Here is a 14,637-nt window from a genome sequence, read left to right as displayed (position 1 = left end):
ATGTAATGTCTATGAGAGTGGCAGACAGCCATTTAACTTAAATATAGAAAAAAAACAGGAACTTGTTAGAGTAGAGAAAGAGTTAGAAAGAGTAATTAAACCCAATCTATAAGAGAAAACCTAAGATAAGGTATCCACCTTACTTAATGTTTTCTAGGTGCCGAACCTCAACCCTACGCATGCGCGACATGATTTCCCGCCCCGCTTGAAAATTGACCAGCGTGACTCATCTTGAGATTTCAGTAAATCTTTGGCTGTGGACTCTGGCAATTTGGCACATCCAGTTTATTTCTGTCAGCTGTGACACTTGAGGTTACATCCACTATAGCATCACCTCTTCACTGAATTAAAGTTTCTGCGGGGATGGCCGGTCAGTAACAGCCAAACACTGTGGACAAATCCAGCTTTTCTTGCTGTCCCTCGTCGTCAAGTGACAGTCTGGGTAAGTTGAGGGTGAAAGAGAAAGCGGCAGTTAACGCTAGCTAACAAGTTAATTCACTGCACAGACTAAAACTTTAACTGTAATCGCATTAAACTTAACTCAGTGGTGTGTCAACTAATTCTGTTTTGTCGTGCCGTGTTGTGGTCAACACCACAGGTAACGGTTGGTGATTTTTTTTTCTTCCTAGGATGGCGAAGTCAGTCAGTCGCCCTACTCTGCCTCTGATTGGTTTACCCTGATATTCTCACCCTAACAGTAACCAATCTCATTCCTCATTCCTAAATCTAACCAGCGAAGGCAACGAGTACTAGCCAATCAGAGGCAGAGAAGGGCGGTTCATGCCTTCGCCATCCTAGGAAAAAAATAGCTAACGGTTTCTAGGATACAGAATTCAACTTCCTCCAAACAAGAGCTAACGTTAATTTAGCTATAACGGCTATTTACTAACGTATGACAACGTTGCTCTACTAAAGCACCTTTTGGAAATAAGATACTTTTATTTTAATTTAATAGTATATTTTTCTCTTCACTGACAACCTGCATTGTCGTGCTTTTGATAGCTTAGCATCCTAATCATCGCGCTACTTTGGTGTCCCTCTCCGGAAGTAGTTTGTTCAGTATCAGGTAACTTGACGCAGGTCTGTCTGGAGCATCACAACATTGTCCTGCTGCTTTGTTCGGGGGACAGAAAGCATCGCACTTGTCTTCGATGAAGGTAAAACCCAGATTAATAACCTTAATATCACAATGAAGCCGCATGTATATAGTTTAAGGAGACATTGATTAATCACGTATGATGGTAATATGTCGGCATATTTTTTTAGCAAGCTGTCAAATTGACGTTACATCCACGGCGAGGTTCGTTAAATGTGTCATACGCGTTCGCTAATGTTTTTACTTATTAAGCATAATTTTTTGAGCTGTATCTATTATGTTCTTATCTGCGCACACTGTAAATACTGTACAGTAGCTTAACATAATATGCATCGGTGTATATTGTGTAATATCTTGGTGGTCGGGCCTGCACTGTTTACAAACAGTTCAACGCTACGTGTCGAAACCTGGCCAAGAAAACCTATAAATTTCTTAGATTAGCAGCTATGTAATTGGATTATTACAATCATCTGCTAAGGCTTTGTCCTTTTTTGATCACTGCTCTCTACTGTCGGTCACCTTGATTGATCTGCTGCCAAGCCAAACGTTGCCTCCCCTCCCCGGCCTCAGGCCTCAACCATCCGCCGGTAGATTATTGTTTATATGTGAGCTAAAATAGTCCCAATTAAAGATAAATGCGTACGTGATAAGGTGCATTTAAGGAGGATATCATTGCAGGTTTCACCGCTTTCCCCTTTCTGCGTTTGGAAACGGTGGATTTGAAGGGAAGTGGTGGATATTGGTGCATTGCAGTCAGTGCATGAGGCGGATGGGAGGGGGAGAGGAGGAGGAGGAGGATGGGTGAGAGAGAGAGAGAAAGAGAGATGAGAGGAGGGAGGGAGGGAGTGGGAAAGGAGAACAGGTGCACCTCAACCATCAAAGCAGGAAAAGAGAGAAAGTCACGATGTTGCACAATCGGCTTCTGTGTCCTCCTGCTGCCACTGCAACGGCTTCATTTACAGCTGGTCAATATTTAGACCTTCAGGCTGAGGATAAAATGACAATTTACTGAGTCAGATCTCTCCTCTCACACTGTTACATGTATATTGATACCCTGATGTGGAACTTTCTAGATGTTGACTGGCTTTTAGGTCATCTAAATATAATAAGATACAGCTTGAATGTTGTCTTCTCCTAAAGACTGAATATTATATGTTTTATACATATACATATATATATATATATTATATGTGAGAGAACTGTCTGGATTTACCTGAGAGATTAAGGTGAGAGAAGTAAACAGTGAACACTTCAAGACCCATTTGGTCATCATTACTCATGATCATGTCATGATGACTAATGGTTTTATTTTAGATGCCACCTACTCCTTAGAACGAGTGTCCCCCTGAGAGCATCAGTAGTCTTGATCAAAATATTATCATGTGCTGGAATGATTAGTTGATTGGTGGTGAATAAAGGTGACAGAAATCAATCAACCAATATTTTTCTCTTTTTTTTTTCATATATTTTTGCCTGTTTCAGCTTCTCAGTTGTGAGGATTTGCTGCTTTTGTTAGATTTTTGTCACTGTTTGTTCATCAAACATTTGGGTTTTGAACTATTTGACGGACAAAACGAGCAACTTTTCAGTATGGCTGCAACTAACGATTATTTTCATCATCAATTAATCAGTTAATTATTTTTTCAATTAGACATTTTGGTCTATTAAATCTCTGAAAATGGTTAAAAAATGTTGATTAAAGTCCACAAAATGCTTGTTTTGTTCTGACCAACAGTCCACAAATCAAAACAGTGAATTTAGACTTTTATTTTTCTAAAAGAAATCACTCAAAATGATTAATTGATTATCAAAATAGTTGGCGATTAATTTTGTTATTGATTAATCAACTAAACGTTGCAGCTCTAATTTGAAGACGTGACTTTGGGCTCTGGAGCATTTTATAAACCGATTAATTGATAATGAAAATAATAATCAGGCTAGTTGTTGCTCCAATTAGATGATAAATATTCAGGTACTGAGACAAAAACATTGTGATACAGAAGTTTAGGATTAAGATATGTACTGATTTCAGGACATTTTATAGTTATAAGATATTTTTGTGCCAAACTAACGTCCTCACTCGTGTTTTTCACACTTCACTACTGCACTTTCTTGTTATTTTAACAGCCGACTCGTACGCAGATGCATCTGTGACGAGCTCAAATCAGCAGATAATATTCTCCACGCAGATGAGTCAGTCCAGCTCTACTTTTGATGCTCCTGTGATATTTGCTTTAGTCACTCTGCTCCCCCCCCCCCCCCCCCCCCCCACCTCTCTCTCTCTCTGTTCTCGTAGTGGCGGATCTGTCGAGCGATGGCGTCTCATTTTAATTGGCTTTACTGGTCACTGGCAGCTGCTGCGTCACTTTCGAGCTCGGATGAATCCTCTTGTAATCTAAAAAGGGGTTTAAACTATACATATACTGGAGTTCTCACACACACACACACACACTCACACACAGTCCTTATCGCTTTCAATCTCATCTAACCCCGACCCGAGGGGAACGTTATGCAACGGTGAAATGGGAAACTATTATTCGGCCTTTGACCTATTTGAAATTTTAGAGAAAAAAACGGACAAAAACGGAGATCTGAGTGAAATCTGTTACGCAACGACAACAACGTATATTCTGTAATGATATTTAAATACGTCATCATGCAGTAAACGTGTCTCGGGAACATTAACTTCATCCTGTTGCCAGTTTTGTGCTCCTCATTTAGCTTTTCCTAGTTGTTTATGGCACAGACTATATGACTGGTGTTTATTATGTGTGCTCAGGTGGATAATGAAACTGTCTCTACAGCACATTTAACAAGGAAATATTGGATATGAATGCTGCCCAGGAGAGTTTTATATTAAAACAACAAGTATTAACTTCTCGGCTTTGACAGGGTTCATTTTTATGAACATATTTGATCTATGTTTTCTTCTTTGCTCTCCTTTTTGACCTTCTTCTCCTCGAGTATCTCTTTATATCCTCCCTCCTCATTTTAATTGTTTCCTGTTTCCATTCTCTTTTTCTCTCCTCCTCCACTCATGTGACCTCTCTTCTCTTCTTCTCGTATCTCATCTGCTTTGCTCTTTGTCTCGCCCACCTCGAGTTGACCTCAGTGGCCAGCAGATAAAGGATGTGGTCGCACTGAGCAGCTCGTGTGTAAATCGCGTGAATCTCGAGAGGGATAGCACACGGAAAAGATGATGTCAGCATAAACACCTCCTACAATATTCTCATGATGAAGAGAATGTGGTGAGTAGGGGGAGAAAAAAAATCCTCCCTCTCCTCTTATTTTTTTCTCTTTTTTTTTTCTCCCCTCTGATCCCGCAGTGTGAATGAAGCCAGGCAATGTCCACCATGGTGTATCCACGTGAAGAAGCTCTGGAGCGACTGAGTCAGGATGAGATCGTCCTCAACACTAAGGCCGTCATGCAGGGCCTGGAGACGCTGCGTGGCGAGCACGCCCAGCTCCTCAACTCCCTGCTGGACTGCACCCAGCCACCAGCCGCCCAGGAGAAGTCCGGGCTGCTCCGCAAGAGTCTGGAGGCCATCGAGCTCGGCCTGGGAGAGGCTCAGGTTAGAGTCTTAAATGAGCTAACAACATAGGCAAATGATATCTTTAAACATTTAGCTAATAAATGTTTTAATTTCCCCTAGGTGATCATCGCCCTGTCGAGCCACCTGAGCGCCGTGGAGTCGGAGAAGCAGAAGCTGCGCGCTCAGGTGCGCCGGCTCTGCCAGGAGAACCAGTGGCTGCGGGACGAGCTGGCAGGAACGCAGCACAAGCTGCAACGCAGCGAGCAGAGCGTGGCCCAGCTGGAGGAGGAGAAGAAACACCTGGAGTTCATGAACCAGATCAAGAAGTTCGACGACGACGTCTCGCCCTCCGAGGAGAAGAACCAGAGCGCCGGAGGCGGCGGCGGCGGGAGCGGAGGAGGGGATACTTCAAAGGACAGTCTGGATGACTTGTTCCCCAACGACGATGACCAGGGACCAGGTATGACATCAGCAGCGGTGATTAGACCTAAAGCAGGACTCAGCTGGGCTTTGAGAGATGCTAACAAGATGCTAAATACACACACACACACACACACACACACACAGCAGATATTTACATGACGGGTCATTTTATTCACAAATGAAAGCTGCTCTGATTTGCATGATGGTCATATTGGGACTCAATAATAAAGCAACACAATAAGCAGCTGTTCTCTACACATGATTTAGCTCCCAGTTTACAAGTCTAGATGTCTGATGTTGGAGGAGAGTAACAGTGTGGTGGTGGACCACAGGAAGAAGAGATGATTGGTTCTCTGGGCAGGCGTGCTCATTTTGCACGGTTGACCTTTCCCTCAGTAATAATGACCAACCGTGATCCAAGTCAAATGTTGCATTACAGTGTTTTGTAGAAGCAGAAGTCATAAATACACAGAAAAACAAGAAAGGCCGTGCACATATTTTGATTTTTTACTTCCTGTATGAACAAAAACTCACATTTATATGTAAAGATACTGTATTATTTCCCAAAAAATATAAGGAGCAGTGTTGCCTCATAGTCACACCTTGAATCTTTTTTTTTTGACTATTATTACATGAAAGTAATAACAACACAGCAGAGCACTCTGCCTCCCCCTCACTTTATTATTCTCATACAGGCAGGAGACTGTAAGATGCTTTCAAATTAATGAATTCATGAATTAATGCAGTTAACAGTTTAAAATAGAAACGCTGCAGACCATTTCTCTTATCTGCTGGTTATGTTTGTTGTTGTATTTCAGTGGAATAAAGACATCAGTGAATGGTTTGGCACACAGTGAACTGGATAATAATAAAGCCTCTTTTTCTATTCGTTCAACTGTGAATCACTTTTGAATTAAGAATCGAATCGGCACCCAAATATCATGATAGTATCGATTCGGCAGATAAGCAGATTTGTCACAACCTTTATTTTTCATCTTTTTGTTCCATCTCGGTATAAAATTTAAATCCCTGTGGACACTTTTGTCTGTCAGACCTTTTTTTTTTATTTAAGTGCACAACACACAAACCGTGTACGCTGCACCACGCACCTTCTCCAGCCTTCGCCACCTTTATCTCAAAAAAAACCTCCAAGGAAAACCCTGCACAGGAGCAGAATAAATCCCGCTTTTATTTAACTTAAGGAATGTCAAACATAATCACTCGGCACAATCACGGCTTTCAGTAGCAGAAACGTTCAGGCGTCAGCTGCCCCGAAGCCTGAGCTGTACGAGCAATTTAAACACCGAGGCACACGTTCACTATTCTACGTTCTGACACAAGTAGCTCCTTGTTTAAGCAGCAAAGCTACACAGTTTATCCCTCATATGTGGTATAGATGAGATAGATTTCAAAAACCCTATTTGAAGCTGTGGTTTGCTTAATTCGCTGTCTAAACAGAAGCACGGGCTTGTAAATGGATTTAAACTATAAGGTTGCTTATCCAGGGCATTACAGCGTAGAGCTTGTTCAGCTTTCATTGCCATTAAGCAGACAGTAAGTGCTGCAGTACTAACCTTTTCAATTATTAACGACTGAATACTCTTAAATGCTCCTCTGGAGTTTTGTCTCTTACATGTTGAGACGTAACATGTAGCATTAAACGCTGCGTATATGTGATAGTCATATATTTATTGAATGGTTTGTTAGCATTATCATCACTTTGTATAACTGTTAATGATACATTTAGCTTTATTTTCGTCATGTTTTGCTTTGTAAGTTGCTTGTAGCGGGAGGGAGAGCGAAGGAAAGAGCAGAATAGCCCTTTAAAAGCTCAGCAGGTGAAGAGATAAATCAGAGACACCTGTTAGTGCTGGGGGGGGGTAGAACAAACAGAACGACAGAATGGAAAAGAGGAGTAAGGAGATTTTAAAAGACTTCATCCAGTTTCTAGACATCGATACTCAAAAATGAATATAATACAGAAATAGAGGCAGTTGTTAAAAGAAGCAGCTGGATTTCTTCAGGCGACCGTGTGCTGCTGGATGAATGCTGATCCCTGAGGCGGGTTTGTCTGAGAAATGTTTTCCTCTTTTTGTTCTGCTTGGATCTGGCATCAACCTATTTTAATAAATAATCATTTAAATGTCATTTTTAAGCAAAAAAAACTAAATATTAGTAAATGTCAGCTCACCAAATGTGAGGATTTCCTGCTGAATGTGACAGTAAACTTACTATTTTTGGGTTTCTGATTGATTTCTTCCTTCTGAATTTTTTCTGAAATTTGAATATTAATGAGAAGTAGCTGATCTCAAAGCTGCTCGACTCCCGGGTGCTTTAATGTCTGCTTCATGTGTTTCATGAAAACAAACGTCTCGGTATATCAGCATAACCTCATATGATTTATTAAATCCTGGTGAATATGGCTGCGCGTTATAGAACATAGTGAACTCATTCGTGCCTTTTCTCACAGCCCAGCGCAGCGGAGAGGTGGCGGCCCAGCAGGGAGGCTACGAGATCCCGGCCCGCCTCAGGACGCTCCACAACCTGGTGATCCAATACGCCTCCCAGGGAAGGTACGAGGTAGCAGTACCCCTGTGCAAACAAGCCCTGGAGGACCTGGAGAAGACGTCAGGACACGACCATCCCGACGTAGCCACCATGCTCAACATCCTGGCCTTGGTGTACAGGTGGGGGAAAGGAGAGGATGTCGTTTCACCACTAGCTTCTAATTAAAGGAAACGATAGCGTTCTCTAACCAAGCGCTGTTGTGTTTTTATCCGTCAGGGACCAGAACAAGTACAAAGAAGCGGCTCACCTTCTGAATGACGCCCTGGCCATCAGAGAGAAGACGCTGGGGAAGGACCACCCAGCTGTGGCTGCAACCCTCAACAACCTGGCTGTTCTATACGGCAAGAGGGGCAAGTTCAAGGAGGCCGAACCTCTCTGTAAGAGAGCTCTGGAAATCAGAGAGAAGGTATAAACACACTGCTATGAATGTAAAATGTAGAACATGTTGATAGTTTTTTTTTGTGTGGTTTATGAGGTTCGTCGTCTCTCTGTCGTCTCCAGGTGTTGGGGATGTTTCACCCAGATGTAGCCAAGCAGCTCAACAACCTGGCCCTGCTGTGTCAGAACCAGGGCAAGTACGACGAGGTGGAGTACTACTACAGACGAGCCCTGGTGATCTACGAAACCAAACTGGGAGCCGACGACCCCAACGTCGCCAAGACCAAAAATAATCTGGTAGGAACAACAGTTTAATCGGCACATTTTCGTTTATACGAATAGAGCAGTTTAACCCACTGTTGCTTCTCCTCAGGCCACATGCTACCTGAAGCAGGGGAAGTTCAAAGATGCCGAGGCTCTGTACAAAGAGATCCTGACCAGGGCACACGAGAAGGAGTTCGGATCTGTCAACAGTAAGTAGAGACGATGGTGGAACAGAGGAGCTTTATTACAGGCTTGTGTATTCAGGTCAGGAAGAAAAATAAAAAAAAGGATTAAAATTTTCATTCCATTTACCGTCAAGAATAATTTAAGATACAAACATTCATACTTGTTAAATACACAGCAAAAAAAAAAAAGAATTACAGTCTGACAAATGAAATGATTTGCTGTGTTTTCGGGATTCAGCTTTTTGATTGGGTCACACCCTGATCCCCGCCGTCGCGCTGCGTCCTCTCAGCAGGTCGGAGGATTATTCTGTTTTACAGAAAGCGTGCGAGGCGGCTTAATGTTAATGTTTCCTCTCCTGTCGCTGCTAAGCCTACCAAAACCCTTACACAGCTCACATGCCCGACACGAGAGAGGAACCTTGGCAGGAATTTGGCACGAGTTTGTTTAGTAGAGGCAGCACACACGTGTTTACATGTACGGAGAAGCTTCACTTTGAAATCTTGGTCAAACCAGAAGCTCGTCATTATTCTGGCCACTTCATTCATCTATTTTTTCTTCTAATTCGTTGGCATCCTGCTGCTTTACGGTGTTTTCATCCACACTTTATATACAGTAGATATTTAATGTCTAAATAGATTTAAAAATGATTTTCCTTTCGTTTTTTTTCATTTTGCAGACGACAACAAACCAATCTGGATGCACGCAGAGGAGCGAGAGGAGAGCAAGGTCAGTCATCAAGGTTGACCTTTTCCTTTTGATGCCGCCAGCAGACAGACGGCTTATTATGGAAATGGATCGGACAGCGAAATAAAGTGACGGAGAACAGCAGACTATACAAATGACAACAGGGACATTTTTAATAGGTTATGTAATTGGGTAATGTTTCATCCTTGGCTCATGCTCTCTGCCTCTTCTCATCAATCTCTCTCTCTGTTTCTTCTGTTCCTCTGTATCTCTCTCTCTCTCTCTCTCCGTCGCTGTCTCTCTCAGGATAAACGCAAGGACTCTGGCCCGTATGTAGAGTATGGGAGCTGGTATAAGGCCTGCAAGGTGGACAGGTGAGTCGGACGTTTGAATTCACAGTAAACATGTAGGGTTTCAGTGGTAAGTTTGACCATTTATATGCCAAAATATAACCTACATCTGCCAGTGGGAGGACTATTAGAGGAGAATTATTGCTCTCTTACAACATTAAAATCACCATTTCCTTCTTTTTGTCCCAGGAATTAAAAAAAGTTCTCCATTTAGACCATGTGACAGTAAAAACTCTTATCTTAGATACTTTGTAGAAACCTTGTCTTGTTACTGAAAACATCCTGTGACACACATTCATCAAGCAATAAAAAAAAACATTTGTTTTTGCAGTCCCACAGTGAACACAACCCTCAAAAGCCTGGGAGCTTTGTACCGTCGCCAGGGCAAACTGGAGGCAGCAGAGACGCTGGAGGAGTGCGCCAGCAAGTCACGCAAACAGGTGCTACACAAACACTCCGACCAGCGGACGGACCGGTTGAATTACTGCTGTTCTTTTCAACGGCTCAGTCAGTAAAGCAACCTGATTAGTTCAGCTGTGATTTATCAGCCTGTAAATTACACCAAACCGATTAGTCACAAAGCTAAAAAGAAAACTTTTAAGATGCTGCGTGAGCTATTGTGAAAAGGCTGTAACGGTTTTTTTTGTCCCCCCCTCGGTCCTTTAAATCACTCCTCTCCAATCTTTGTTTTTCTTTCTCTTTTTGTGTGTCCTTTCTGTCTCTCTCTGTCGTCTTTCACAGGGTATCGATGCCATAAACCAGAGTAAGGTGGTGGAGCTGCTGAAGGACGGCAGCGCCGGAGGGAGCGACAGACGACACTGCAGGGAAGGAATGAACGGATCGGGGGGGCAGCGGGGAGAGGGCGAGGGCGACGACTCCGCTGAGTGGAACGGGGTCAGTTCACGGTTGTCGGTTAATTTCAATGTAAAGGACGTGTTAATAAGTTCACTTGAATCACGTAGAGCACGATATGAGGACAACACAACCTTGCACACAAGGTTATATAAATATATAAACAGTGTAGTTATTTGATATAAATATAGCAAATGCCCCCCGTAGCTGCAGTTCAACCAAAAGCATGTGAACAAAGTCTCTGTAGTCTGACGAGCCCGAACAGGAAATCTCTCTTTTTAATATTTAATGTCTCCATTAAACAACCGTTCTGTTTTTTACGCTCCGTTTCTCCTCAGGATGGTAACGGGTCTCTGCATCGCAGCAGCTCTTTTGGGAAACTCCGCGACGCCCTGAGAAGGAGCAGCGAGATGCTGGTGAAGAAGCTGCAGGGTAGTGGACCGCAAGAGCCACGCAACCCAGGGTGAGATAACTCTCTGTGTGTGTGTGCGTGTGTGTGTGTGTGTGTGAGAGAGAGAGAGCTTGCATGCATATATATATATTCTTACAGTCAAATACAACTGATTATATTTTGATTTTCTGTTTCATTCATTGATTTTATCATTTAGTCTATAAAATCACAAGTTCCTTTTTGTTTGACTGACAGTCCAAGATGCAAAGATGTAAAATTTACAGTGTTTTTAAAAAAGAAAAGAAAAGAAAAGCAGCAAATTCTCACATATGAGAAGCTGAAACCAGCGAATCTTCTGCATTTTTTGCTTGATAAATAACAATTTATAAGTAAGATTCATTTCCTGTTTTTACTAATTTAACAAATTGTTCCAGCAGTAGTCGTGTGTGATGTACTTGATGTGATGCGCTTACTCATTGCATGATTGTGTGTTTTTTTTTCTGCTGTTCAGAATGAAGAGAGCGAGCTCCCTCAACTTCCTCAATAAGAGCGCTGAGGAGACCACACAGGTACAGATCACACCACGCCGCAGCACAGCACATGACTCATATACTGTAGAAGTATGTGATATGGATGCAGTTTAGTTAAATAATATCTCAGTATAGTTTTTTTGAAAACTCTTAAATTACTGAATAAGAATGTGTTTTCATAAAAGTCAGAAAAATATCAGTTTCTTCTCTTCTTCTCAGGGTTTATATAATTTTTCTCTTTTTTAAGGACGCCAACAACGGATTGTCAGACTGCAGGGGACTAAGCGCCAGCAACGTGGACCTATCGAGACGCAGCTCCCTGATTGGCTAGACAGAAACAGGAGGCGGGACTGGTGCGGAGTACAGAAGGATGGCCCGGCGAGGAGAGGCTGTTCGCAGCTCGGTTTGATCAAACTACACACTTAAAGCTCAAAGCGAGATCAAACACTTGCACCTGCAGCATATTTTTTAAAGAACACTGAGGAGGAGGAGGAAGGGAAAAAAAAAAAAAAAAAAAAAAGCATTACCACACTTAAACGTCATCCTGTAAGACACACACAGTCTCGCTGCTGCTTCGCTGTACAAACCGCTGCCATCGAACAGAAAAGAGAATATTTAGATACACATTTATCAGCATGTTGCTTATTAGAAAGTTGAATGTCTGCACCCAAAACGCTTTTTTCGGCTCATAGGCACCGTAGCAAAGCATCGTATCCACGTCGTGACGAGTCCCCTCGAGCTCCACTCGCGCGCAGACAAACTAAATATACTCCGGTTTAAGTTCAGAGAGCAGATTAAATGTTGCACTCTGTATATTTTCACCAGTAGCATGAAGTATTTGCCGATGCTGACCACCCATCGTACGCATATCAGAGACGGGGGGAGGAGAGGGGAGGTGGGAGGAGAGGGAGGGGGGGGATCCGTTTAGATTTTAACATAGAAAGCAGACAAATTAAAAAGATCAAACATCTTTTGGGGATTTTCAGAAAAAAAACGATAGCACTAACCATTTAAACCTCACTTTTTGCCTTGTTTTTTATGTATATACGGTTTTAAATTATTCGATATGTCATTCTTTGTATATAGTGCACTTTTTTTCTTTTTTTTTTTTTTTTTTTTTTGTGTTTACACAATGTTGGTTAAAGAGAGGGGAAAAATATTTCTTATCCGAAGGGGAGGAGACTGGAAAACTAAGGAGTTTGTGAAGAGAAGGAAAGAAACATCAGATGATCATGCTGGTAAATTTAGTACCTCAATCACTGCTGACATTCAGATTAAGCTACCAGACCATCAAGGCTTCAGTCTAAACTGTAAAAAAATGCACTTTGAGTGTGACGGTACTGTATATCTGGCACCTTTCTTGGTATCTACTGAGCAAAATAAGACTGAAGCTTTCACTGGATTATCATCGGTCAGGCTGGGATTTTATTTTTTTGTTTTTTGAATGAACTTTCTTACGTTATTCAGTCAGTTTTGGTGCGAAACTAGAATGAGAAAAAGGCCAGAAAGTTCATTTGAAAGTAAATAATCTTAATCACTAATAGATAGAACCTACACGGTACTACAGGAGGTTAAATCAAACACTATAATCATCCTACTTCTGCTGCTAAAAACAAAAAAAAGTCTTATTTCTTCAGGATTTTAATAAACATCCATTAGTCTGACTGATGCTGAAAGAACACGCTGTGAAAGAGATATTTAAAAATCAATTTCTATTTACAATCATTACATCAGGATATTGAAAGTATAATCAACCCTCATTTAAAAAAAATGTGGTGAACGATCTAAATTCTGATTTTGTTATTTGTTTACGTTCATTTACGGGATTCTTCTTGTGAATTTGTTTACTTTTCCCTCATTTGCTGAATATGTATCGTTGTTTACAAAACAATCCTTTTTTTTTTTCTTTTTTTTTAATGCTGACATGGACGGATTTCATCAGTCGTAATCACTCACAGAAATCTGACTGATGAGCGTCTGTCTTCAGTGAATCGTGGAGCGTTTCCTTGTTTTTTGATTGTGCTTTTAATCTGAAAACGGGATTATTTTGAATGTTTTAAAATTCATGTTGATTGTCGGGAGGTCTGGTGGCATTTACACTGGATTTTTTGTGTTGTGATTTTTTTTTTTCTCTTTGTGTGTTTGTGTATAAGTTTGCAAGCTAGAAGCGAAACTCCACCAAAACGAGACCGATCCTAAGAGAACTGTCCACAGAATGTACACGTTGTCACATCACATCCTCAACTGTGATCAGATTGTCAAGAAAATGCCTTTTTTTTCTGTCTGTGTAACTTTTTCTTCACATTTCCCTCTAAATTTAAAAAAAAGGTGAATTCTGGACAAATTGAGTGTGATTTCAAAATAAGGAAGATGCAGGTTCTTGTCAAAGATGGTACATGAACACCGTCACTATGAGTCTAAATAAACTGAAGTCGCCCTTCTTGAAATTACCTTTTTAAAGTCACACAGATGATCTAAAAAGTGCTTATTATTATCAGCTTCTGAATGTGCGAGGTCATGAAGGAAGAGACAGATGAAGGAGAGATGGAGCGGAGTAAGTGCATCAAAGCAGGAAGCGGTCGGTGTTTTTAAGAAGAAAGAATGAAAGCGCTTCGGGAGGAAAAGTGCTTTAAATGTCGTTCGCAGCAAATAATGTACAGAATAACCCGTGTACGATCTTTATATGTATGTTCACTGTATCTCACTTGTTCACACAAACACAAAAAACGCACAGGAATGACGGGAAATTCCTTCACTGGCACACACACACACAGTATCAACACCATGTAGTTGTGTATAAAGTTAGTGGAAAAAAAAAAACAACAGCTCTAGAAAACCAGAACTCCTTTTTCCTGACTGTGGGTTCCTCTACACACAATATTACCAATACTAATCAATACTTTACTGTAGTAATCAGTCACTTATTCAATCCTGGGTGAGAAGTTCCTACTTGTGGAAGATATCTCATGCATCTCAGACTTTGTGTGAATAATCTTGAGCTCTATAAATATCAGACCATTAACGCGCTACAGTATTTTGCTTCAAATAGTTGAGAGAAAAATAAAAAACTGTGGTTTTAAGTATTTATCCCGAAGGAGAATTTTGATCCAAAGCTTCAAAGATTAATGAGATATTTGTCTTTTTTTTTGATGTGCAAATATTTATGGAGCTCAAAGCATCTAATGTTGTGGGCAAGAGGGTCTTGTGTATATGTACGGGGGACTCTGCTGGATCTTATTGTGAAGGGGCCAACCTAATGTGTATTTTATCAAAAGGTTCAATAAATACAAATTCCACTTTTCAAACTTGATTGTGTGTCTCGTACATTTTCATTAATATAATCGCTTTCCGGGAAATACATTACGAGCGTCTTCTGAGATGG

At 41.3% G+C, this 14,637-nt stretch overlaps 1 protein-coding gene across 3 annotated transcripts in view; it reads left to right on the top strand.

Moving 5' to 3' along the window:
* The first annotated feature begins 208 nt into the window (after positions 1–208).
* klc2 (kinesin light chain 2) overlaps positions 209–14,637 on the top strand; it is a 14,663-nt gene continuing 234 nt past the window's right edge. The window contains exons 1-14 of one of the 3 annotated variants that reach the window (XM_067579586.1): positions 209–442; positions 4,423–4,668; positions 4,750–5,089; positions 7,523–7,739; positions 7,837–8,026; positions 8,122–8,295; positions 8,372–8,471; positions 9,125–9,174; positions 9,439–9,506; positions 9,814–9,922; positions 10,224–10,376; positions 10,673–10,797; positions 11,237–11,294; positions 11,503–14,565. In XM_067579586.1, coding sequence (XP_067435687.1) covers positions 4,441–4,668; positions 4,750–5,089; positions 7,523–7,739; positions 7,837–8,026; positions 8,122–8,295; positions 8,372–8,471; positions 9,125–9,174; positions 9,439–9,506; positions 9,814–9,922; positions 10,224–10,376; positions 10,673–10,797; positions 11,237–11,294; positions 11,503–11,586 — 1,896 coding nt within the window. In that variant the 5' untranslated portion in view covers positions 209–442; positions 4,423–4,440 and the 3' untranslated portion in view covers positions 11,587–14,565. Of the gene's footprint in view, positions 443–849; positions 1,158–4,422; positions 4,669–4,749; positions 5,090–7,522; positions 7,740–7,836; positions 8,027–8,121; positions 8,296–8,371; positions 8,472–9,124; positions 9,175–9,438; positions 9,507–9,813; positions 9,923–10,223; positions 10,377–10,672; positions 10,798–11,236; positions 11,295–11,502; positions 14,566–14,637 lie in introns of those variants that run through there. The other 2 variants (XR_010925347.1, XM_067579585.1) reach the window with 2 other exon arrangements.

Source organism: Thunnus thynnus, chromosome 22 (genome assembly GCF_963924715.1).
Source record: "Thunnus thynnus chromosome 22, fThuThy2.1, whole genome shotgun sequence".
NCBI lineage: Eukaryota > Metazoa > Chordata > Actinopteri > Scombriformes > Scombridae > Thunnus > Thunnus thynnus.
The sequence above is the reverse complement of the archived record's forward strand: the minus strand, read 5'-3'. Positions and strand labels throughout refer to the sequence as shown.